Genomic DNA, 24,919 nt, shown 5'->3' with positions numbered 1-24,919 from the left:
AGCAGCCCTTGAGCATCTTCTCTGGCTCTGGGTGCCTGGGAGATAAAATGCCCTTGTGCCCATACTCAGTCCATCACTGATCTGAGAGAAGAGCAGCCTTCACATGTGCATGAACACCCTCTGTGGAACAGTTTCACTTAAGCCTCTACATTTATTATTTTATTTATTTATGTAGTATTTCTCATTAGTTCAAGTTCGCGTTTTGCAATGGCTCTTCGGTGTCTTTGGGCTGAAGCTTCCTCCCGTACAGATCAGCATATGGCTTTGCTGAAAACGCAGCCCTGTCCAATATGCTAGACTTAAAAATCTGACAGTGCCAACTTATAAAAGTTTCATGGTACATATGTCAATACCAACTGCATAAAAATGCAAGGATCGTGGGCTTTTAATTTGTTTTCCAAAGGCAAACATACAAATTTCTGTGACTGAAGCTTACTTAAGTAAACAGTTTTAGTAAATGTATTTCATGAGCAGCAAGAGCCCCGTGGTCACGCAGCAGCAAAGCCTCCTGTGCTGGTTCTCCACCACCTCCTGTGTTCTGGCAGCATGGCTGTGACATGGTGGGGACACCAGTTGACACGGTGGGGACTCCAGTTGACACAATGGGGACACCAGTTGATACAATGGGGAGCAGACCTGGTGGAGACACCAGTGGACCTGCTGGAGATACCAGCCGACCCAGTGGGGACACCAAAGGACCCAGTGGGGACACCAGTGGACTTGTCCAACCAGAGCACTGGTAGAGCAGCATGCAGCCAGGCATGCACGCAATCAGCCCGAGCAATTTGTCTGGACAGCAGCTGGGTTTCGTACAGCAAATCCAGCTCATTCCCCTACGTGCCTAAATGCAATGATTTGTCCCCAGCGTAATTCAGTTGCAGAGTTATGCCCGCTGTATTTATTGCCCAGCACAGACACCAAAACACCTTGAGCACGTACCGTTGGGGAGCAGTGCTGATTTTAGCACGCTTTGCTCTGCACGCTCGTCCCCACGCAGGGTGCCCCGCCGTGCTGCGGGGCAGGGTTGTTGCACTGCCGGCTGCGCCTCCTCGAGCCCCCCTGGCAGGGAGCCCAGGGCGACCAGCAGCTCCAGCGCCCGCTCATCCCAGTGCCTGAAAAAGCATATTGAATAAGAGGCTGAACCAAACTATAAAGTAAAATTTAAAAAATATATGTATAAAAACAAAATATAAAATAAAATTAAGTAAAATTAAGTAAAATTAAGTAAAATTAAGTTAAAATAATAAAATAAAATAAAATAAAATAAAATAAAATAAAATAAAATAAAATAAAATAAAATAAAATAAAATAAAACAAAACAAAACATACTGCAAACTCTTTCTTTTTCTCCTCTGAAGAGCTGCCATTTGACTTCCCTTTCCCAAAGGGCTGCTGGTGGCTCTCTCTGCACTAACTTTCCCACCTCCAAGCAAGGCAGAGGGACAAATGTCTCCTAACGTCACTGTCATGGAGCTGTTCTGAAAAGTCTGCCTGTCCCTTTGGAGACAGGTCATTTTGAGGCTTTTTCATTACAGGACAGACTGAGTTGTCAGGAGCGTTCGATACTATAGATCATGGTGGCACTCCTGAATGATGGGAGTGCTTGATGGCTGTCATTTACTGTCGTTTTTTATTTACTCAACTGGCCTTCATTCCTGGCTTGGGCACTTTATTAATCCAGACAGTAAAAATGGATCTGTGTGCTCTTACTTAGGGCTGGATGAAACGCTGGGGTTTCTGTCTGCTGAAACGTTGGTCTTTACAAAACTGCTCTTGGTCTTACATGAGTCTTGAAGCTAAAAATCTGCTTCCTTTCCTGTAAGCTGGAAGCTCCCCCCAGCACTGCTAAAAGCAACAATGGTCAGAGCAGCTCACTTGGGTCCTAAGCTTTCCATGTACCTCATCTCAGGCAGATTCCTTGGATTTGGAGACAACTCAAAGAACTTCAGATTTTTTTTTTTTTTGAATTTGTTTTTTTTTAAGAAACCCACTTTTGAGTCACTGAATCAGTGCTTTTGAGTTCAGTTTCATATACCATCTACCCAGCTCTTCTCTTACTCCTTATCTCATCACAGGTTTGATTTTCCAATGGTGAGACCCTAAGTAAGAGCACATAGTTGAAGGCCTGGAGCTCTGCTTGGTAGAACTGGTCTGAGGATGAATTTTTATTTTTTATTTATTTATTTATTTTCCTGCCAGCTACAAGTGCTGAGGTTGGGAAATCTTCATCATCACGAATCAGGACACAAATGTCTAGAAATAACCCTGGCACTTTTTTGAAACAAAAGAGCATGTTCTGAGGTTAGCTTTTTATTGCCACCCATTTCATTTTTTAGAACAGAACATAAAGTAATAAAGCATAAATAAAAGCCTGTTACTTGGGGATGTCACTTTTTTTTTTTTTTTTCCCCTCTCCCCAGATTAGTTGCATATAATTAAAATGTTTCTCTGTCTGAGGGGAAGCCTGGCAATTTGGCCAAAACTTCAGTTTTGGTGGCACTTCACTGGAGCATCACTTCCCAGCCACGTAGCCTGACCCTTTCAGCCTCCCTTCTTTCCCTGCCTGTCAGGGTTTGCACTCCTGCCCTTGCAGCAGGCATCCACATCGGGATGCCCCAAGTGCTCCAGAGAATCGCTGTGCCCAGGACGTGCCATGTCAGTCATCGGGGACCGGGTGACAGTCTCATTCACACCAGAACCTTACCTGGGCGCTTGCTCTGCTCACAGGCATGGCCCTCGTACCCCAGCTGGCACTGGCAGATACACGTGTCGCCCACCAGGATGGGCTCGCCGTCGTTCTGGCACGGTCCGCAGCGGCAGGCGTTGAACTCCTGCAAGTACTCATCCAGAGCCCGCTTCAGGTGCTGCCGCTTGGTTTCCATGTTGGTGAGGTCGCTCCTGCGGAGAATTTCGTGGATGGGTTGCAGCTGTGCAGGACAGAGAAAAAAAAAGTGGAGTTTGGGGTTTTCATCTAGTTATAGGCCCAGGTGTTGCCAGGATGCAGTCAGGGAGCAGGGAGGTCGCTGGATGAGCTCAGGGCTGAGAAAAAGCGTGTTTGTCTTCCTTGACAGCTCCATGTACACCGTGAAAATACATTACCACTGATAGACCCCAGTGTGAAACCAAACCTCTTCCTATCTTAGGGGTTTTTGCAGGATTGGCTTGATCTGGAAGTTCAGTGTGGACCCAAATGATAAATTCAAATACCCCAGAAAGCCCATTTTTTGATTAGTTTCTTAGTGCTACCATAATGTCAGAGATTTTCTCATGCTTTTTCCCTTTTTGAAACAAAACATGTAGGTAAGAGATTTGGACAGTGGGTATCATCAAAACTTAACACCGACCTGCCACTAACGGTGACCAGATCATGAACGATCCAGTAAAGGCACAGCATGGAGACTTTTACCTGCCTACATTTTACCCTTTGTTGCAGTGAAGTAATACTGAGCCATCTACAGCTTTAAAAATATGGCCAGCTTGTAATATTTCCAGTGGCAAATTGCAATTCTTATATACCATTCAACAAAAATAGCCCAGTGTGGACAACTGTAATTGTAACCTGGCTTCTGCTTTCAACCTATTATTTTGAATCGATTGGATTAGCCGAAGGGCAGCAGGCCCCAACGCTGGTGGCGCCGTTCTGCCTTTCAAAATGTGGCTCTTTGGGGTGTTTTAAGCATTCAGCTGTGTTTAGGTTGAAAAATCTCAGCCCTTCCAGTTTTACCAGTAAAAAAAATGAACGATAAAGCTGCGAGCTCCAGGCTGATGCAAGGACATATTTATAAATCCAAGGTGTGTCTGGCTGGGAATTGGTAGACAGTGGTCCCAGGGCAGTCCTGGGCATCACCTCATTGCACAAGCACATGGGGAGTGATTTGTGGGGAGGGCCAGCCAGGCTTTGGGAAGGGCTCTTAGACATATTTGCACAGACCTGTTTATCAAACGAGCGTGAGCTGCAGATAAGAGCGGCTGAAGTGGACGTGGGCGTTTATCGCAGCCTGAACTGCTGCTGGTTGCACAGAGGTTGCTGAGCTCCAAAAGCAGCCAACAGAGAGGTCAGCATGTGGTTTACTGGAAAACTGCAATAAGCTTTGCCCAGAATTGATGGGAACTTGTGAAGAAAGGTGAATAACCCACAGCATGCGTTCAGCTGTAACTGAGAGCGCTTGTACTTTAGCTGGCCTTTCTGCCACCAGGGCGCTGCCCAGAAAGATTCCCATCTCTCCTGACAACAACGCAGATCATTCCCAATTCCACCTGCCCATCACCTTTCTTCCACTGTCTGGCTTTTCAGCTGTGTGCCTACAGCTGGTGATGAGAAGGACATTTATGGCAGTGCATCTGTGCCATGACTGAGGGCCTTCCCTCACACCACAAAGCCCCGTGGGATGCCTCAGTGACCTTCCCATTTTATGGGACATCCAATAAAATAGGAGGCAGGAAGAGAACTTTGCTGATTTTGATCACCACAGACCCTCTTAGCGGAGCATGGAGAGACGGGACCCACCTAAGAAAGTGGTGTCCCCTCCTCCATAAACTCCTGGAGGCACCCAGAGCGAGACCCACCGTGGTGTGCAGAGGTCAGGCAGAGCCACTGTGTCTCTGAAGCAGGTGCAGTGGAGGGGGAGCATCTGTGCAAAGCCTTCAACGGGGGGGTGGCTGCCTCCCCCACGAGCCCCCTGCTTATACAGGAAGGCAGGAGCATTACAGAGAATAATGGGGATGGCTGCAACTATGGAGAGCCGTTCATTGGCAAGCTGCTTGGGGACACATCAAAAACTTAACTCGGCACTAATCCAGCATTAAGCTCCTTGTCTGTCTCCCTGCTGATGCTGTCGGTGGGAGATGTACTCCCCATTGTGAAATGAATAAGAGGTTACTAGATCAGTGGCCCATTACATTTAATCTTGTTCTGTGATGGGATCACAATAAAAATACGAAATGATCTGCTCGACTACACTTTCATTCGTTATAGCGGCAGAGTTTCTTCAACTGCAGAAAGCCTTACCTCAAAATCAATAATAGCAGGATTGTATTTTAATGACCTTCCCCAGCGACGATACATGTTGCCGTCCCAACTGTTTAAGAGCCCTCCACTGCCAGCAGTATCTCCACCTTTAATCCGGGGAATAATATCTTCCACGACGGCATTGTGGGTCTTCTCATCTGAAAAGTTGAATTACACCCATATATTTAGTTACAATTTCCACACCTACTCTGGAAACTGAGGTGAGATCAGTCACAAGGGGGGCTACCAGAGGCACGATGCTGTGCTCCCCACATTGATGAGTGCTCTGCTTCCCCCTCAGCCTTGTACAAGGCAATGGGCGATGAGTTAAGCATCCCAAATGCCCTAAAACACTGCAGCCCAAAGGTCCTGCACGGCCCCAGCCTTTGTGTCTGGTTATCACTGGTTAAAGTGATTTACAATTGGTAGTTTCCTGACCTCTTTGAGTACTTTTTATGGCCAGATTTGGCTTTAATCATCACCGATGTTGCCCTCTCTGGACCAGTGTAGGGACCATGGGGCCCAGCTGGGGCTCTGCCATGTGTTTGGTCCAGACTGGTGGCACATGGGACACATGCAGGAAGGCCCAGAGCCACAAGACATTCCCCGGGTGTGCTTGGGGGAGAATCGGACCTGATTTTAGTGTTTTCTCACAGGTTCCTCACTCTTGGCCTGGGCTTGCTAAAGGGACCGGAGCTCCCCAGTCACCCACTCGCCCAGCAATGTGCATTTCTGTCCAGACAATGTAACTCCAGTTCCTTTCAAGAGGAGCCAGTACTGCTGGGGACTTGGCCCTGAAGACATATTGGTCCCACCTTTGGGCTTGAGCTGTGCCTGAGGATGGACTGGAGCACCCTTTTCACACCCCAGTGTAACCCGACTTCTGCCCCTGCCCCAGTGGCCACAGACCTATCTCCCCAGCGTACCCTCGTCCAGAAGTTTTTTCTTATCACATTGAGAGTATGACACGGATGCTCCCACGTCCAGCCCATCCTTGCCGAACGAAACACCAGTTGAGAGGCCAAAACAGGTCTTGATGTCTTCAGAGCGAATTTCTGCAAAACAACAAGAAGACCAGTAAAAGCAGTGGCTCGTATTGTTCATTTTCCTCCTGGTATCTTTCATGTCTATTAAGAAAATACTCATCTAATTGCATGGTCTGCAACTTGAAGAATTATTCCATGGCAGAAGACAGGCCTTAGTCTTGTAGTGGCAAAGCCAAACTTTTATTGAGGTATGCTGGGCCTACTGCACAAGTGAATAGGGAAACTTCCTTGACATAAAGTGGTTTTCTTAGGAAGTATTAGAAGAAACTGAATATCTTAATGCAGGGTTTCAAGCATATATTTAATTGTTCAGCCTATTTATTTAAAAATAAAAACATTTCCACAGACTAAGTCATAACTAAAGCTGGGAACAGCAGTTGAAATCAACGGATCCTAGCTAATTTCCTAAACTGAGGGTCTGACCCGTGTATTAGCAGCTTAAGTAGCATCTTCGAGTAGCAACCTGCAAAAGTATTGTGTGCTGAGAGCTGCAAAGCCTTGCGGCACGCTGCTGTGCTGCTGCCACCAGCACTGCCGCATACATCACCCGAATTTGTAACTGGAGACCCATGAAGTGACTGCAGAGGGGAGAAGCGAGCTAACGAGGTGGCTTCACCAAGGTAAGCAATGCGCATATTTCACACAGCCTGTTTTGTGGTTGTTTTTTTTTTTTTGTACACACTTCAGCCTCCTGCAAATATAAGGCTGTCTTCTGGAATAGTTAAAAAATCCATTGATTTCAATAAATACAGGTATTGTAAGTAATAGGTAACGTTCGCGTTGCTCTTTTTGTCAGAGGATCTTAAAGTGATTTACAAAGCAGCCCGGCGATCAATACCACCCTGTTGGAAGGGAGGCACGGAGGTCAGCAGGATTTGTGCATCGTGGCTTAGCAGTTTAATGATCGAGGCTGGACCCAGAGTGCCGAGCTGCTCTGCCTCACCCAGTACCAGGGATCAGTGCCTCATCTTGCTCGTATTTAAGACCCTGATCTTAATTAGCTCCTGTAGCTCCCGCTCTGTGGGAGAGGCCAGCTGGAGCTGTGTAGGCACGGGGCTGCTCGTTGGCTTGGAGAAGGTGCTCAGTGTCCCAGGAAAGTCCTGGAGCCAAAGAGGTGGGACCTGAAGCGTGCTCGAGACTTCATGGGGAATTACATCCCATTGCAAAATGGGCCCCTTGAGGAAGATTAAATGTGTAGCACTCAATTACTCGTAGTAAACTGTTCAACAGTTGTAAATGCAGTGGGTAAAGTTCATTCACCCAAAGCACCGTGAGTGATTGCTCATCTTGGTGTTGGAGTGCCATAAAATTAAACTTGAGGAACACCCTGATTAATTGATTTGCCATGGTTCCTGTTGAGTAATTATGTTCAGCAAGGGTCTGTCAATACAATTTGCTATTGGTTGCAGCAAGATCAGATCTTGATAAATGAAAAGTGGTTATCACTGCAAAAGGGTGGTCATAGAAAATATTGGCACTTGAGGGGGGAGCCCTGATAGTTTTTTATAAGATATAATTTGCGATAGTTGAATGTGCTCAAGTGATAAGATTTACTGCTGCATTTTGAATTAATCAGAATATATGAAGACTCTTTCTAATTTACTCTGAGCATAATGTTTCTCCCATAAATGTTCTTGTAATGTGTGAACACATTATACTGTTTTCTGCTAAATAATAGAACCATAACAATCTATTTTAAAAACAAGTAATGAAAAATATTGATGGCAGAGCAACAAGGGACCTCGTTCTGACATATGTATTTATTTCACTCATGACCACATCCATAGAAGCCCTTGCAGCCTGAAAGCTAGAAACAGGTCTGGCTGCAGAACTGCCATCCTAAACGCTGCACAAGAGGGTTGTGGTCTCTTCCTGGGTGTCCAAACCCAGAAGGTGACTTCGTTTTCAAAATTAAAGTTTCCCATATGCTTAACATCCAGCTCATGCCTATGCCTAGCTGGATTCTCAGTGACCCCCAGGTATCTTTCATTTAGAGAGAACTCAGCCTGGGGACTTTATCCCCTGGACATGTCTGGCTTAGACACCAGTCTAGGGAAAAATTCAAAATAAAGGAGCATTTTATCTTCCAAAGCATTTAACACATAGCCTCCTGGGCTAGGTGGGGCTCTCAGGATGCATGGGTGGATCTGAAGCTGGTGCTGTGCTGCTCAGCCCTGCAGGGGCTCAGCAATACATCTCCAGGCATCTGCAGAGCTTCCATCTCATTTTCAGAAGCTCTTGTTTGCAAGACTTGAGCACTTAAACCCTGATCCTGACCAACCCTCAGGAGACATGGCTAATCCTCTTGCAAACACAGCCTTCAAACATGGTGGTGATCGCGAATGGAAAGACATTTTCTGACTTGACAAATGTGGACTTTCTAGCAGAGTCTGAGTTAGATGAAAATTATACAAATGTGCTACATTAGAATGAAAATTGTGTCTCTACTGGGGCACGTTTTTGTCTTTTGCTGAATTTCATCATCCTTCTTTCCTAAAAGAGGGCATCTTGTAGCAGTAAATCTCCTCAGATACACAACAAGCACAAGATAAAGTAAAATAATAGCTTCCCTCCACATGCTCTTGATTCATTCTTCCTCTGAAATTGGCAGTCTGCTTCCTGAAGACTTGCTTGCCAAGATGTTATTCTTGTTCTATATCACTCACTCTTCAAAGTGAATAAATGATTTGAAGAGGCATCATGTTTCCAAACATTAGTAGTTCAGGGACTTAATGAAAATTCTCTCAATTGGTAGTTAGTTGCTCACAGGAAAAAAATGGCATGATTAATACTCACTATGGAGTTATCCTAGTACTGATGGTATGAAACCATTTCAAACTGGAAGGTCCATGGCAGAATTTGGGGCAGACTCATGGAAATCAATGGAATTATAGCAATTTGCACCAACAGTGACAATTTACACCTGCTGTCCAAGGTCACAATTTTCTTTTGCATAAACGTTCAGCCTGAAGTTACCAAGGTGGAGTTACCCTCAGAAGATCCGGGTGATGATGTTTAGGCAAAGTGGGATCTATTGCACTGTCAACACCTTTGCAAAAGTCGGCAATCTGGTTAGCGTACTGAAGTACCGCATTATTGTTGTTCTGCATCTTATGTTTTTGATTAGGAAAAATGCTATGCTTTAGCTCTCCAGTAATGGCTATTCTTGTAGTCCAGATATCTGGAGCGGATATTTCATATAACTGAGATTTAGGGGTATGGCTCTCCAGCCTCATACACTCTAATTTGTTGAGAACTGGAGCTAACAGAGCTCTGTTAGTTTTCAGATATGACACTAACCAGAGTAAAGTGGCAGTGGTATTGCCAAGTGCAAAGCGTTATTTCCATTTACTGAAAATTGAAACTCTCACTACCAGGATGCTAAAACATCAGTGGGCTATTATTCTTTACTCTGGCTGAGTTTGCAGTCTTTGAGCATTCATAAGGATGGCCGGAACAAAGATTATAAGCAGTAAGAGAAGTTTAGAGAAGTCTAGTAAACAACACTGAAAAAAGGGGAGAAAAAGTTATTCAGATTCCTTCCTAAACTATAAAAACATTACCCAGATTCTTCTGAAATTAGCTCAGGAAGTAGTTTGTGACACTTGAGCTTCTCCCTTGCTATGCAGTGAGTTGTGCGTTCATCTCATAAAGAGCACATGGATACCTGTACCCCATGCCAACTGTGCAATTTTGGTGCCTATCACATAATAGGACACACCAGCTACCTTGGCAAGGAGAGGCTGATGAGTATCCACTCTCCCAGGGCCCAGGGAAATGATGGGTGTGGGGAGCAACCAGATGAATTATTCAGGTGGGCTGGACCCACTCCATGGTCTCTAGGTGGGAAATGCCTGGTTTAGAGCAGAAAGTTGTGAGCAGAGAATTTTGTGCATTATTCTAACCTTTTCGTCTCATTTCCTCTTTGTTAACAACAAGGATGTACTCAAAGACACCTCCCATAGTGCCGGATGTCATGAAATGGGTGCCGTAGTCGTCGATAAATTTGGCATACATGCCATAGTTGTATGTGTCTGGAAGCTCTTGCAGGGAGAGGAGCATGTCTTCATCCAAAACGATGTTGTTCCTTCTCATCTTGAAACGGGCTGTCTGCACCTTGGTCACAGCTCTAATGAATCCAACATCCTGTGGGCAAAGACTGCCAATCAATATTCACTGAAGAAAAAAAAAAAAAGTAATTTCTAGGCTGGTTTGCAGAGGAAAACCTGAATCTGTAACTGTCACTGTATGTTAAGGGCTTGAAAAACAGGCCAACTTCAAAAGAAATCAGTGGCGATTCTTTTTTTCAATGTCTTTTTCTTGTGTGTGGAGGGCAGAGTTATGGTGTGGGTGTTTTGGGTTTTTTATTGATGTGCAAATTTCTGCTATTTCTGGTTTTTGTTTCCATGCTGCTTATGCCTTTTTTTTTTTCTTCTTTTATTTATTTATTTGTTGGCAGCCTTGACCAGTGATGTGGGACAAAGCAGCAGGGGGATTCCCTGGCTGGGAAGGTGCTGACCCAGGGGGATTTCCTTATTCTACCACCAGCTCCACGGCTTCTCCTCTAGACTGGCCATTGCCCCAGGCAAGGTGCCAGTGCAACAGGACCAGCCCCTTAAATGATTTCTCCAATAATTGATCATTGTTCAGCTGCAAACATCGTGTGAGTCTAGACAAGTGCACAGTAAATACTCTAATGGTGCCAATTTCAAACGGCTTTTAAGGGCATTTCAACTCGGAACACCATCAAAGTAATTATTCTGTATTGTTTGCTGTCAGCAGCCAAGAAAGAAGAGAAGACAAGGATGGTATATGTGGGAAATACCAGTGTTCATGTTATTAGATGGGAAAAAGCACCACAGCTATTCCATGATGTAAACTCATGAGAAATAAACCTGTTTAATGGAAGCTCTTTTTTTTTGTTTGTTTTTTTAATAACATTTTTTTTAACCTTTTTCAAAAATAACATATTTTCCTATCGTAAGGCAGCTTGTATTAATTGGAACAAGATATATTTGCTACTGGAAATCGTTCCCCGAGGAAAACTGTTTTGATCAACATCTTGATATTTCCTCCTCCCTCATCGTCACTTTAAACATTTTTTATTTATGTGCTTAACGTAGCCATGAAACAGGATGGGGTGAGATGACATGTGTTGTGGTACTTCGTAATTCAATTTTATTCCCACTCCCTGTTTGCTAAAATGTAATAAGAACAACAAACAGGATTACTAACGATCATACATTTGCAATTACACGAACAAATTAAGGTACAATTGCTATGTGTTAAAAAATGCAATTAAGAGAATAAACAGACGTAACTTACAGCCAGACCATGCAATGCACAGATGACATGATTGGAGTGTACGCGTCGCTGATTTTTTTTTTTACCTTTGAATTGTATTCTGTGAAATTCTTCAGGGATCCTTTGCCACGTGATAAAGAAAAGCCAAAGTTTCGCTTTACAGGTATTAATTTAGGTCCAATCCCAAAGGTAAAACCACCTCCTCTGCTTTTACTACTTCCAACAGCATTAAGCAGACCTTTTGAATCTTCATAAAACTCAAAAGAGAATCCAGAATCAGCATGAGCCTAAAGTGAAAGGAGCACACATTAATTTTTCAGGCATTTTCCTTCCTTTTTAACCAATATTTCTTTAAGGAGCAGATCATAACCTTCCTTGAGGCCAGTGATGCTCCTGATGGCACCAACACTGACTTCAGTGAACACAGAATAAAGAATTCAGTCGTAAGCCATTCAATTTGGAAATATGTGAGAGATGCAGATAAAGCCATGCATTTTGTGTCATCTATCTCCAGACAGGGGAAAGGTTTGTGTTTAGCCCCAGAAAGCAATGCCATTACAGGTAGATCTGGTAACAGTGTCTAGTAAGCTACCTTGACACTTTCCATTACAAAGCCCTCCTTCCAGTTCCCTGCAGCTCTGCCAAATCCTGACTATTTGGAGTGATTTTTTTTCCACTCCTGCCTGCTTCTGGATGAATTTATTAGGGAAAGGATTCAGCAGCGGTGATCCAGACACTTACGAGGGCAACATCAGAAAATAAACATTGTTCTGCCTGTTTTAGAGAAGTGACCTTTCCCTTGACAGCTCTGCTTTGCCAGCACATGGAATTTAGCAGCCTTGCCGAGTCTGAGCTGTGCCATTTGCCATCTCTATAAAAAGCCAGATAAATTTTCCAGCACTGAAAAATGGCATCTCACATGGTTGTGAGTGTCTTCCTAGACCCAGGCAGGTACAAACTCCAAAGTCAGCCTAGATGTGAGACATTCTTGAGCATCCCTCCCCATGTATCTGTGGTACAGGTGTGCTTCCACCAGCAGCAGCAGGTAAAAGAGGGAAGAAAACATTGCTGGTGTGGTGGGTCTGTCTGGGTTCAACTGGGGACTAAGGAATTCTGCCTGTGGTGAGCACGTGAGAGTCTATGACATTGGACTTTTAGCTGTAATATTGCCTCGGAATAATATTTATTGCATTCATCCATTGAAAAAAAAAAAAAGCATGACAGATGCTTAATAGCGAGGCCACAGCTCCTACTTAGGACATGGGACACCCAGCTTAAGTCCCCCCTCTGCTAGGTTCATTTTCAAACATCCAAAGTCAGATGCCACCCCAAAGCACACAGGTGTTGTGATACATGTTGTGATGGCTTTTGGGATCTTTTCTCACTCAGAATTCAGATTTATGTCCCTTGTAGCCATGCCATAGACTTAAATGCTTCCAAAGATTGAACTGGTAGCATTGTTCCTATTTTACACATGGCCAATTTCATCCCTGGAGAGGCAAGTGGCTCGCGCAAGCTCTACAGCTCATTAATAGCAGAATTTAGTAAAAAAACATTTATCTTGGCTCTGACTAGGCCAGAATAAGCAGTGGGGATGCCTGGGTGATAAAGCACGTTAGTGCCTTGATGTGCCATAAAACTGCATTTATATCACCGATTGCCTGTTGTCTTGGGGACAGCCGGAGGAAGGTGCCTTGAAAGACAACACGCAGCGAATTCTCCCCGATAAAATGTGCACAATACCTTTATGACACATCAGGCCCTTAGCTGGGAAAACATTGCCGAATTTGACCACCCGAGGTACTCACTAGGAACTGGTACACGTGGAAGTTGTAAGGCTTGCGGAAATACTTCTCGTCGTCCCCGTAGTAGAGGCGTTCGCAGGCAGTGTCGTACTTCAGCTCCCGCCACTCCCCGTTGTAGACGTACTCGCAATGCCCCCCCCCAAAATTGGGATCGTACACGTACTGCTTCTCCTCCTGTGTTAGGATGTTGTATCTTTGAAAGAAATAACATTCAGGAAGTTATCCTTTTTTTTTTTCTTTTTTTTTTTCCCAACAGACACTGTTCCCGTTTCTGTTCTCCTGACACTACGGCACTGCACGTAACCTATACTCAGGTCTCTGGCTTAGAACTGAGATCGCAACTATAACCTGAGGTTTGGGTCTGCTCTCTCTCTTTGCTGTCTCCTTCCCAAAGCTAACAGGAGGCATTGTTTCAGACTCAGATCCTAGAGATGGAAGAAGTCAGTTTAATTGTCCAGTCCATCCCCGCGAGTCCAGTTGTGAAAGTCCGACGGCACTGGGATTTCTCCAGTCCCAGCAAGGCTTTCACAGCCTGATGCATCTCCCTACCACAAAGGGTTTCCTGGCAGCCTCTGTAATTGTTTCCTATCTTAATTTCATCTCCTTCCTTTTAATAGCGGTCTCATTTCTCAGTGGAGTTAGCACCCTCCCTAGACTTGAAGCCTCCTGTTTTGCCAAGTCACTTGCTTATTATTTCCTCACGCCTTTCTCCTCCTGCTTTCCAGCCATCACAGCTGCTGCCCTCCCAAATCCCGCCTGTTACTTAATATTCCCTGTAATTCGATGGCTCAAAATGAAAGCATTATTCAAACTAGACAGCAGCATTGCTCCTCACAACAGGGAATCATCTTTAAGACCAGGATAGTAAATGCTATTGCTTTTGTGTGTTCTGCGGAGAAAACAAATCAGCGAGCAGTATTAAATGTGGTGCTGACTGCAAATTAATAGATGTCTTGAAAAACTTTTGATGGACTTTCCCAGGCCCTGGGCCAGAGATGCATTTATCTCATTGACTCAGGAGAGTGTTGGATAGGAGAATTATCCAGTGACTGGTTGCATTGTCATACCATAGCTCATGCTCTCCAAATGAAACTAAGCGGTTGTGTTAGGACACAGGATTTAAAACAAAAATTTCACAATAGGAAATTTGCCTTTAAATTCATGCCAGTCTTCTTTTCTATATTGCATAATTAAAATTGGAAGCTGAATAGCCTAAAACATTTTCATGCATAGAAATACTTACTTCAGCTTATTTCTATTTGGTGCTCAGGCTCTCTGCCCTCAATATATACTCCAAAGTCCTAAATCCAAACATTCTCCATAAAACTGGAAGCCACCAGAATGCCGCACCTCCAACACCTACTGTTTCCTTTAATATTTGCTTCTATCAGCTATGGAAAGGACTCAGAGAACTGAGATATATTGTTACATGAGCATAAAGGGTACACACAACTACCGAGTGTCTGAGAGAGGCCAAGGTCAAGCAATAAATCTGAGAAGAATTTGGAATAAGAGGTGGGCCGAGCCCTCCAGCCTCTGACACAGCTACCCATGGCTGCGTGGGATGGACACTCTCCTTTGGGTTTTGCACAGCACGGTATTAATTCATGGAGTACTGTTCTTACTAAGCAGGAGCAATATGAAAACCTTCCTCCTGCTTTGCTTGCTAGAGGAGCAGCTATTGATTAATTACTCACCCCTGTGCTGCTTTTTCAGACCCTGGGATTGGGAACAGGTCTTCACAGGGGCTTTCAATATCTTCATCCTCACAGTTATTCTCATCAGACCCATCTCTGCAGTCTCTCTCACCGTTGCACACAAGATGTCGTTTAATACAGCGACCTAGAATGCATAGGGACAGGAGATCCCTTGGCTGCTTTCAGGAGAACTTTTTGGCAGCCTGATTTTGCTGCTCTGCACACATATTTCAGTGCCTCAGGAAGCCACGCTGAGCGTTGGACACTGCACTGCTCCATCAGGAGCTTATTGCAATAACCATAGCGCAAGAACAGCTGTTTGCAGGAATCACAACCCGAAAGGACTTTATTTATTTATTTATTTATAATTTCTGGAGGTGAGGAGAAAGCCCTGACATGGCAGTCATGGAGGGAAGTGGTGGAGCAGCAATGACATGCTCCAGCTGAGGAGCTGCCCCCGGAGCTGCTGTGCATTGCTAAATTTCATTAGGATTTTCATGACATGCTCAAGGTGGGAGCTCGAGCCGCTCATGCAAAAGGAAAGATCTGCCAAGGTGAGCCAAACGTCCCGAGAATAGTCGTATCATATCCCAGTCCTCAGAGCTGGGAATGGCTAAAAATAAATAATTCACCCCAACAGATTGCTGGTTGGGTTCAGGACTGAGCTGCGTTATTCTCAGGGAGAGGAAGCGTGTGTTGGGGGAGCTCCGGTGCCCACGGGGGGGGGGATGTGAGCGCACAGCACGGCTGTTGGAGCAGAATATTTCTAGAATCTTTATTCCACTGAAAAATTAACCTTTTCCATGTCACACATGCCTTCTTTTCACTCCAAATCGAAGTGTAACATGGAAGGACTTTTGTAAAAGTTAAAAAACCCCAAAGATGGGGGAAATCTCATACTTTTCTTGCACCGTTTCACCATCCTGCTGGCCAGCCTGAACGCATTTTGGCAAAGCCCTGCCCACAGCAGATGCCATTCTGTCCCACCAATGTCCAACCCACTTCCCCTCGGTCTGTCCACCCAAACCCGGAGTCTGAGCCCCGTTCACTCACCGGTCTCCTCGCACTGAAAGTCCTTCCCGCAGCTGGGGGCTCTGGTGCAGGTCTCCTCAGCATGGCAAACTTGCTCATCCCAGAGGTTCCCCACGCAGCGCTGCCCCCCGAACCTCGCGGGCTGCACCAGCGTCCGGTACCGGTGCTGGGTCACACAAGAGAGAAACACCTAATTCGTGTCCCCCCGGCATTACCACCATGGGCAGTAATGCAATTGTACCTATAGCTTTTATCCAAATTGTTATTTCTCTGCGCAGTCCTCATATGCATAGCCTTGTGCATAAGTGGAGGAGAATCAGCAGAGAGGTGGGAGCCCAGGAGAGCTGCCCGAAGTTAAAACAAGTGAATTTGGGGTGGACTGGAATGACTGTTTTTAAAATCTCTTCCTATTTTAAACTTTGGAAGCAATAAAGATTTTTTTCCAATCGCACATTTTGTACTGGAATGTAATGGGTTCAGATGGACATAGACACTAATTGCAATGCTGATTCTGAAACATAAACATTTCTGATGGATTATTAATGAGGATTGCTGCTCTTAAACCAGGAAAAAAAAAAAAAAAAAGAAAAAAAAAGAAAAAGAGGGAGAGAACAGCCAAATCATTTGCTGATTATAAGCACAGGAACAAAAATACAGGGATATAAACTAAGCAGAGAGCAAAATTATGTCAGGTATTTGAAAATAAATTCTTGAATTATGAAGACATATGTGAAATTATATCGAAAACTGAGAACAGGAGCTGATGAATGAAGGTTGCTTTTAATTTCTTTTCATTAGAATATTTGCATTAAGAATCAGGGGATACTTAATTAAATCTGAATTTGAAAAGGAAAATCTTGGCCAAGTATTCTGGCCTGATTCTTCCACCTTTTGCCTGGATTTTGTGTTTTGCAGCTCCGCTGCCTTAAACAAATTTATTCCCTGTTTACACCAGGGAAAGGAAGAGCCTCTCTATGAGAGGAGCACCTCCATCATATTTGGATGAGTTTACGGGATGCTTCAGAATGATGAATATGTATAATATATATAATTAATGTGTGTACATCCTCGTTGCAGACACATCTGAGGATAAATGAATGCATAACGGTGGAGCCTTACTTTTTTCTCTTGGCAAGGAAAGCAATCAGTCCACGCTGACCACTGGCTCAGCTGACAGTTGACAGGAGCTGGGGAATTAACATCTCTGCTGCTTCTTCTGAGGAGAAGAGAGAGTGGTCTAAGGGCTTTGAAGGTGTGCTTTAAGAAGGGTTGGAGGCCAGCAGGGAGAAAATAATCTCTGTGTGTTCTTCCATTAGGAACTCATTTTGTAGGAAATGAACACTGGGGTAGACCCTTAGTAGGGTTGGCCGTCCTACCCCGGCTGCCCTGTTCAAGAAGTCCACCCTCAAAATATGGTCTGGGGCAGCAGGTGTAGGACCTGAGCATTTTGCCTCTGGTTTCCTGCTCTCCTGGGAGATCCTAGCCCTTTCCAACAGTTGGATTGCAATAAAATGTATGTACACCATACACGAGAGGCCAAACACCCTGAGAGACAGAAGGAATGTCCAGAAAAGACAGGTTTTAAGGAAAAGTTTCTTAAGGACTTTCTTCTCTGGAGCACCTCACAAACTCCAGGATTAGTGATGTTTGTCACCTGCTATGAAATCAATCAGTTTCACTTTTTTTACACCATTCTGAATTGTCAGTATTTTTCCAGACACGGTTTGATGCCCACACACGCAGTAGTGGGAACGGCTACACCAATGGTGCTGAGCTGCGAGCCACGAGGCTGTGCTGACCACGAGGATTTGTTGGCTGACTATTTCTAAAAGGAAATACCTAGATTCTGTGAAGGGGGAAAAGTTAAAGAAAGAGTATAAAAAACAGAAAATGGCAAGAGTTTTGTATTACAATGGTCAATGGACATACGTTGAATATTGCTGTACAGTAGCAAGAAAATACTTGTCTTGCTACCCAGCCCTGTCATTGTAGCTCTGTGTTTCTGTCCCCACTCCTACAACCTTTATTTTCACGTTTCTTTGTTTTGAGGAGCAGTCTCTGGCATAAAGAAATGACTCTGCAGTTGCCACAGCCTTCTAAGCATTTTGAGGGGTTATTCCAAGCCAAAACATTATTATCATTATTTTGGTGATTAACTAATGAGCAGTCTGTTTTACTTACAAGACTGCAGCCCAAAGAGAAATCCCGATAATTAGCGGAGGTAGGGAGTATGCTGGGCATTCATCAGCAAGGCCACCAGATGAGAGGCACAGCGGCTCGGGCACGGAGCCCGTGGGCACACATCACCCACCAGGAGAACAGCGGGATCCTGGAGACACACACGGCGCTGGAGGAGGCACCCGTACCGATCCCTCCTGGCTCTGACAGGAGGTTTTGTGGGCCGTGTCCTTCAGCACTTCACCAAGCACTTAATTGGCTCACCTTCGACTGGATTTCACGTTTACCTCTTCATTATTCTGCCTTGTTTGATAAGTTCATCAAACATCAAAAATCTCGTCTTTGTTCATTTTCAAAAGGGATTATCAGAATAAGCCTACATAATTAAGTGTATCACTACCATGATTTTTTTTCCCTTCTGCCTTCTCCTAGTCTTCACGTTCCAATTATCAGTGATACCTTTTCTTGATCCTTCTAAATCACATTTGCTTTTACAACAAGCCTGAAATTAGTAACTGTAGGAAAAAACAAACAAACAAACAAAAAACCCAATTCTTCTCCTATCACGACGCTGTAGCTTTAGAAAAAAAATAACTTGTATATCCCCTTCCTTCAAAGCTTAAATGACACTTGTATATGTTAATAATATTGTTCAGAGAAAAAAAAAATAGAGGTACATGATTCTGGCTTGGATTGAAAATTGGGTTGTGTACAAGCACATGTTAATTGTCAAATGCAAAATAATTATTATGAGAATGAATATAAAAAATATTTCTTTGTAAGTCTTCCTGTGTAAGGAATTCACTCCAAGTGCCCCAAAATAACATGGTGATTTTGGTAAAAACACTTAAGCAGGCTTAATAGTCATCTGTGAAAGAAAACCCATTGTGCAAACAGTTCATATAAGAAGGAATTATGATTCCTCGCTTGGGCTTGGATAACGGCCAACATTTTTTTTTTAATTTTTTTTTTCTGGAAGTTGTTTACAGAGAGCACAGTGTGCACATGCCTCAAGTCAAGACGAAATTGATGGGCTGACTGACTGGCCTGCAGTTTCCGTACGTAAAGCTGGGTGGAAGCAGACTTACCTCTGGGAAGGCGCCGCTGCCAGCTCCCCGTGCGCCGCAGCCGTGCCCCGACGTGCTGTTAGAGACAGCGAGCATACAGCGAGAATCAAAGGAGAAACCTGACGCAGGCTCCACCACATTGTTTTTCCATATGTAAACGGTTGCTATTAGTTAGCTGAAAGCAAAAGCTTGAGGCTTTGGTAGGCCACAGGGACAGTGCTGCTGGGAGAAGCGCAGAGCCCCCCGGTGCAGCACGCTGCAGTAAATCATTGACGACAGCACTCATCAGATCATGAAGAATCAGGACACGTCCCGGAGGCCTTTGCCCTTTTGGAAACAAATTCCCAATCTTCTGGCAAGGGAATATATTAAACTGTTTGACTGTTTCCACAGGGAAGTCGGTCAGGCCCTGTCAAGGCGGTCATGTTTCTTGCCCACCCTGTACCCTCCAGTTCATTTGAAGGAGGAAAGCCATTTCATTTCCCACAGCACCTGCAATTTTGGCCACTTCCCAGCACAGCCAATTGAAGATTCTTACAAAATTCTGTTATGAGGGACACGTACCATCCAGACACATCACGGAGAGGTCAGTTCAGCTTTTTCCCTTTGCCATTCCCATAAGGCAGTGTCCCATGTCCAAAGCCACCGGGAATTATAACCTGACTCAGAAGGGCTTTGGGATGGTCCTACACAGTCACTGCAACATGGGGATCTAAACACTCATTTTTTAAACTGATTCAGAGTGAGGAAGATGCCCCCTCACTCTGAAATTTTGTCCTGTCCCAGCTGCTGTGTGAACCTGTCCATAGGTGGTGGCTTTAATGCTTTTAGTAGGCTGGGATCTCAGTGCAGGAGTAGTGGATGTGCAAGTGCACAGGTGTAAGACAATAACACCATACAAAGCAAAACACCATGGGTTATTTATTATTAAGAGAATAGCCACAAGATAAGGATATTTAGTTTTCACGTGTTGAAAAAAAGGGAAAAAGCAGCCATTGGAAAAAAACTTGTATATAGAGTTGCATATAACCTTCAAAATCCCCCCTGAGGGTTTCTGGGCAGGAACAAAAGTGCACAAGGACTCTGTAACATTATTAGTAGTTAAAATAGAAAAAAAAAAATGATATCTGTGGAGACTTTTGTGTTTGAACAAGCCTCCGTGTCTCCCTGCTTTTCTTCTGCCTAAGAGGGCCGAGATACTTCATGCATAAATGAAGCATTCCCAGCAGACGACTGGAAACTTGAACCTCAATAAATTTGAGAGAAAGTGTAATTATTGTAGGAAAATCTGGTCGTGGGCTATTACGGCTATTAAGCGGACAGTGAATTGTTCTCTGCTCACAAAAGACTGGGATAGAAGTGTCACTCTGTGTATTTCCCAAATTAATGTGAAGCTCATTTCAATAGCCGGTATTGTAAATTATCAAAATAAAAGGACCTCTTACCGTGTTATTTTAATGTAATTAAAGTTTAGAATGACCCTGGAGCTTGTCTGCACTAAACAAGAAGAAATGTATCACATGGGTAAACTCTGTAGCGAGATGAAATGAAAACTGCCTTTTTGTGACCTTCAGGAGGATGTTAATGCAGTCCCTTACCTGCTAATGTACTTCAGATGGGTTCAGAAAGACCTCCTTTCTTCGCCTACGCAAGAAGAACTCAACTAAGGTTTTAATTCATTATTATTTTTAATATTAGGCCTAAATTGCTTTTACCTGGGAGAAAAGCAGGGGACTGAAACTGCCCTAAAGTGATACCCACTGTTACCTCCCTGTTACACGTTGTAACCCCTCTGCATGTCAGTGAGAACAATAAAGAAGGGTCTTAGCAATGCTTACAGAGATCTGGTGGGGACAATTCCACTGTCCCCAAGGAGGGAGCCTCCCCTGCTGTCTGTCTGATCTGTCTTCGGTCCAAACTTGTGCCGTCCTTTGATATAAATGGCTGCACTGCAGTCAAATGCCTCCTCAGCATCCAGCAGGACTGGAGAAGCATTATATCTTTTCTGATAGCAGCATCAGAAACACACCATATATATAATGAAAGTTATTTGTGGACTGTCTCCCAGATAAAAGGCTGGGCCAGTTTGTGCAATCAGGCACATCAACAATTTCGCACTGATGGGTGAAGTCGTTTAGGGGGGGGGAGGCATGCGAGAGATTTAAGCTGCAAGCGATGCACACCACGTTAGAGGTGAAATTAAAGAACCTTTCTCAAAGGTGTTATGTTCCAAAAGCGATATATATAAAAGTTATGGTTCCATTTATAACATTATGAATTGAACTTGTCTAAAATGCGTGTTGGATCCTCGCCTTTAAGCCTGAATTAACTCTGAACCTCAGCGATGCTGCCGATAGCTGCGCAGTCACCTTCAGGAGGCTGGGCAGTGGGATGCGGACTGGGGGCTGGTAGCGGGGAAATTGGGGCTGAGGGTGGGTGTGAGAGGACTCAGTGGCGAATCTGGGTGGGAATTTGCATCAGGCACTTTGTGAGTACTGCAAAACTCTTTTCCTTGCCACCAAAGGACTCTCCACCGCTAATATTTGATTCAAAGACATGCAGCTCTTCACCGAAAACCCTTTTAAGCCCATATAGCTACAGAGTCCTGCTCTATTTGATTCCACCCTGTGCACTGTACCCGCAGTGCTGTACCCCAGGTCCCTGCTGTCGATGATCCCACTAGGCGATGTGGCTGCCACATGCCATGTGCTGTTTGCTCCCCGGGCAGACAGCCTCTCTTTTAGGGTTAGCATCTTTTTTCCTTTAATATAGGGGTGGCTGCAAAGTACAGAGGTTACAGAGATGTTTGGTAAGGCAAGAGCAAGGAATTGTGCCCAGCGATTGGAGCTCTGCCCTTGGGAATCCTGCCATTTCACACCTGCTTTCACAGCACACATGGGCTCCCTCAGTTCATCCCCTCCACAAGTGCCAGCGAGTTTTCCCTGCACAGGAGCTGGGTAAAATAACTTCTGTTTTTCCACGGCAGCAAGGCTGCTTCTCCAGGTCTTCATCTCCCAGCTTCAAAATCAAAGCCCCGGAGCAGATACCTTGGAGAAAAGGGCTTGGATTAAGACGAGGGCTTTATATTCTGCAGCAAAACCGGAGCCATCAGCACTGTTTTGGGGTTTGGAGGAGGGCTTCATCCAGCAGCCCTGCTCCTGGGGAGCAGCGGGCAGGGCACAGGCGGTGCTCGCTCCCCCTCTGCTGGAGCCCCGCGGAACCGCTGCGGGAGAAAAAGGCTGGGGAGAGCAGAATTGGGGTTAGGGACCCGGCAGAATAAGGCAAAAACTGGGCTGCAACCCCCACACACACATGCAAACACCCCCCCGAATGGGATTGTGCCCTGCTAGCCGCTTGTGCCCATTTCTCTGAGTTTGGAGATGGGCATCCTGCTCCAGGGGTGGCATCCCTGCACACGGGGGGGCTTGCAGCTGGGTGGGCTGCAGGATCCCTTCTGCCCCCAAATGCTGTGTCCTTCTGCCCCCGACCAGTGGGACCCTTCTTCCCCAGACCAGTGGGTCCCTTCTGTCCCCAACCAATTCCACCCCAGGTCAGCCATTTCCATCTCCTGCCCACCACTGCCAGCTGTAACACGGGAAAAAATCTCATCAGGCTCTCCCTTGCCAATAACATTTTGTCCCTGCTCTGTTTCCAGTGATATGTCACAGGTGAGTCAATCTAGGTGTCTTCAAGAGAAGGGTGGATTGTCCTAAAATTTCCCTAGGCACACCAACCCCCTTTCTGAAAGTGCGAAAGATTGGGGTAAGTGATATTCCTGAGGTGTTCCTGTGGCTAGTCTATGGTAAGACTTGGGAAATCCAGAAAAAGGACTGCCCTGGACCTGTATAATATACCTGTAACATACAATAAACTCTATTGTTCATAAAGTTGCTGAAAGGAATAAAGAAGGGAAAATAAGTGTGCTTGCAGCCTTTGGACTGAGGTGTGTATATAAGACGGTATTGAATCACTGCAAAAATAATAACATATATATAATTAATAGGTTTAAGTCCTGATTTTCTGCCTGGGTTCTCCAAGGAAGCTCGTGGTGCCTCGTGGCCCTTTAGGTGACCCAGCCTGGAGGAGATGAGCAGAGCTGGCTCCCCCTTGGTGCTGCTTGATGTGCACAGCACCATGGCTGCCCTGTGCTCCACCACAGTTATTATGACCCAGCACAATTTATGGCAGCCCCGGGGCTGCTTTCGAATGAGGTGAGGCAAGCGGGGGTCCCACCAGGGCTAGCACTCACCAAACGCTTGTTTTAGAGACACCTTTGGCTTGTCTTTATTTCTTTTAGGACCCGCGAGGAGGATACTGCCCTGTCCCTTTCTGTAGGACCCCAGCTCCAAAGTCACAACCTCCCTGTTCTCCAACACTTCTTTAATTCAGGGCCTGCGTTCATAGCACTGGGCGGCTCGTAAATCCTCCCCAGCCCCTGTGCACAAAGCCACCATTCATTCTGGTCACGCCACGACTCCAGGCTGGGCTTGGGGGACTTCCCTGCCGGCGCGCGGCTCGGCGGGACCCCCTCTTTCTTCTCCGAGACCACCATGCAGCAGCAGGGCTTTTCATGTGGCCAGGAGTGAGACTTAGGCTTTGAGTCATGTCTCCAGTGACCAAGCCTTTTATTTTCCTTTTTTTTTTTTTTTTTCTTAAATTTTTTCATTTTTCCCCCTTTTTTATTTATTTATATATATATATTTTTTTTTTATTTTTTTTTTCAAGCCTTCAGCAAGCTTGGCTCTGACAGGCAGGGTCATGAAATCACCAGTCCTGCTCCCAGGGGTGGTACGGGTGCTTGGGCAAGGCCTGATGGCCGCATGCAGAGAGGCAATGCCCATCCACAAGCTGCGTATCACCCCCATTACCCTCAAATCATATGAAAGAAATTTCGGATGTCTGAGACACCAGACACACACGGTCTGCCAGCAGGTCCCACACATCACAGGCATGTTTTCCTGCAATCAAAAGGCCTCCCAGTGCTTCAGGGGTTCTTTTCCAGGCAGATCCTTGGGGATGGTCTATGTGAGAGGTGCCGTATCCCCGTAGGTGGGAGTAGGGCCAGCCTGACAGGGGCAATCAATGCTCAGGATACCGATGGATCCCTGCCAGTGCAAGCCCTACAGGCACCCACCTCCCAGTACTGCCCAGTTAGGGCTTCATGCTGCTGCCATCCCTCTGGGCTACAGAAGAAAGACCAAATAAATCTGATCAGTTATGGAGGGAAAGAGGAATTCCCGTGGTTCTCTTCCTGCCAAGCTCAGCAGCCCTGCTTTTCCTGGGAGATGTGCTCTGCAAAAGCACGGGATCAATGTTTGGACAGAGCCTTTCAGGGTCTTCTCCAGGACCAAAACATCCAGGAAAAGCCTTATTTGCTCATATTTAGCTGGCATGCCCTGTGGACATCAAGGAAAAGCTCACTGAGAGGAGGAGCAGCTTCACCAGGGAACAAATGCAGATTTCAGCAAGGACAACAGTTTTTGCTGGGCTCTGCTATCTAGGGATGAAGCCAACACGTTTCCCCTCTGGGAAAATGCCTGCTTTAATCCCTGCGAGCTCCCCAGCTCAGGCTGGGTGGATGCAGTGGGATGGGCATCGCAGCGGGGAGACCACAATGAGCAGCAAGGGTCAGTGGGGCTCTTTGTATTTTAAAGGTTAGGGGCTGCGTGTGGTGCTGCTGGCCACCCCTTCCCCACCTCCAGCCAGGCTGCGAGCCTTTTCCACCAGCAGTGGGAACGAAACCAAAACCTAGGCAGAGGACTTGTGTCAGTTCGATCCCTGG

General features: G+C 45.4%; 1 protein-coding gene across 4 annotated transcripts; it reads right to left on the bottom strand.

Annotated features, from left to right (window-relative positions):
• Nucleotides 1-367: 367 nt before the first annotated feature.
• On the bottom strand, nt 368-19,407 carry C8A (complement C8 alpha chain). 4 transcript variants are annotated; one of them, XR_005267380.2, is made up of 12 exons: nt 19,159-19,407; nt 17,012-17,108; nt 15,914-16,058; nt 14,861-15,005; nt 13,167-13,356; nt 11,445-11,645; nt 9,960-10,200; nt 5,935-6,063; nt 5,009-5,166; nt 2,705-2,927; nt 721-1,112; nt 368-657 (listed from the first exon to the last, which is right to left on the bottom strand). XR_005267380.2 is itself a non-coding variant. In XM_038182808.2 (12 exons), exons 1-11 carry the CDS (start codon nt 19,275-19,277, stop codon nt 961-963), a joined length of 1,800 nt encoding a protein of 599 aa, XP_038038736.2. In that variant the 5' UTR covers nt 19,278-19,407; the 3' UTR covers nt 368-657; nt 940-960. The 4 variants fall into 4 exon arrangements, 3 of the variants coding, with proteins under 3 accessions (XP_038038736.2, XP_038038735.2, XP_038038734.2); XM_038182808.2 differs by having other exon boundaries at nt 940-1,112; XM_038182807.2 differs by having other exon boundaries at nt 368-636; nt 940-1,112.
• Nucleotides 19,408-24,919: the final 5,512 nt, after the last annotated feature.

Source organism: Anas platyrhynchos, chromosome 8 (genome assembly GCF_047663525.1).
Source record: "Anas platyrhynchos isolate ZD024472 breed Pekin duck chromosome 8, IASCAAS_PekinDuck_T2T, whole genome shotgun sequence".
NCBI classification, from domain to species: Eukaryota; Metazoa; Chordata; class Aves; order Anseriformes; family Anatidae; genus Anas; species Anas platyrhynchos.
The sequence above is the reverse complement of the archived record's forward strand: the minus strand, read 5'-3'. Positions and strand labels throughout refer to the sequence as shown.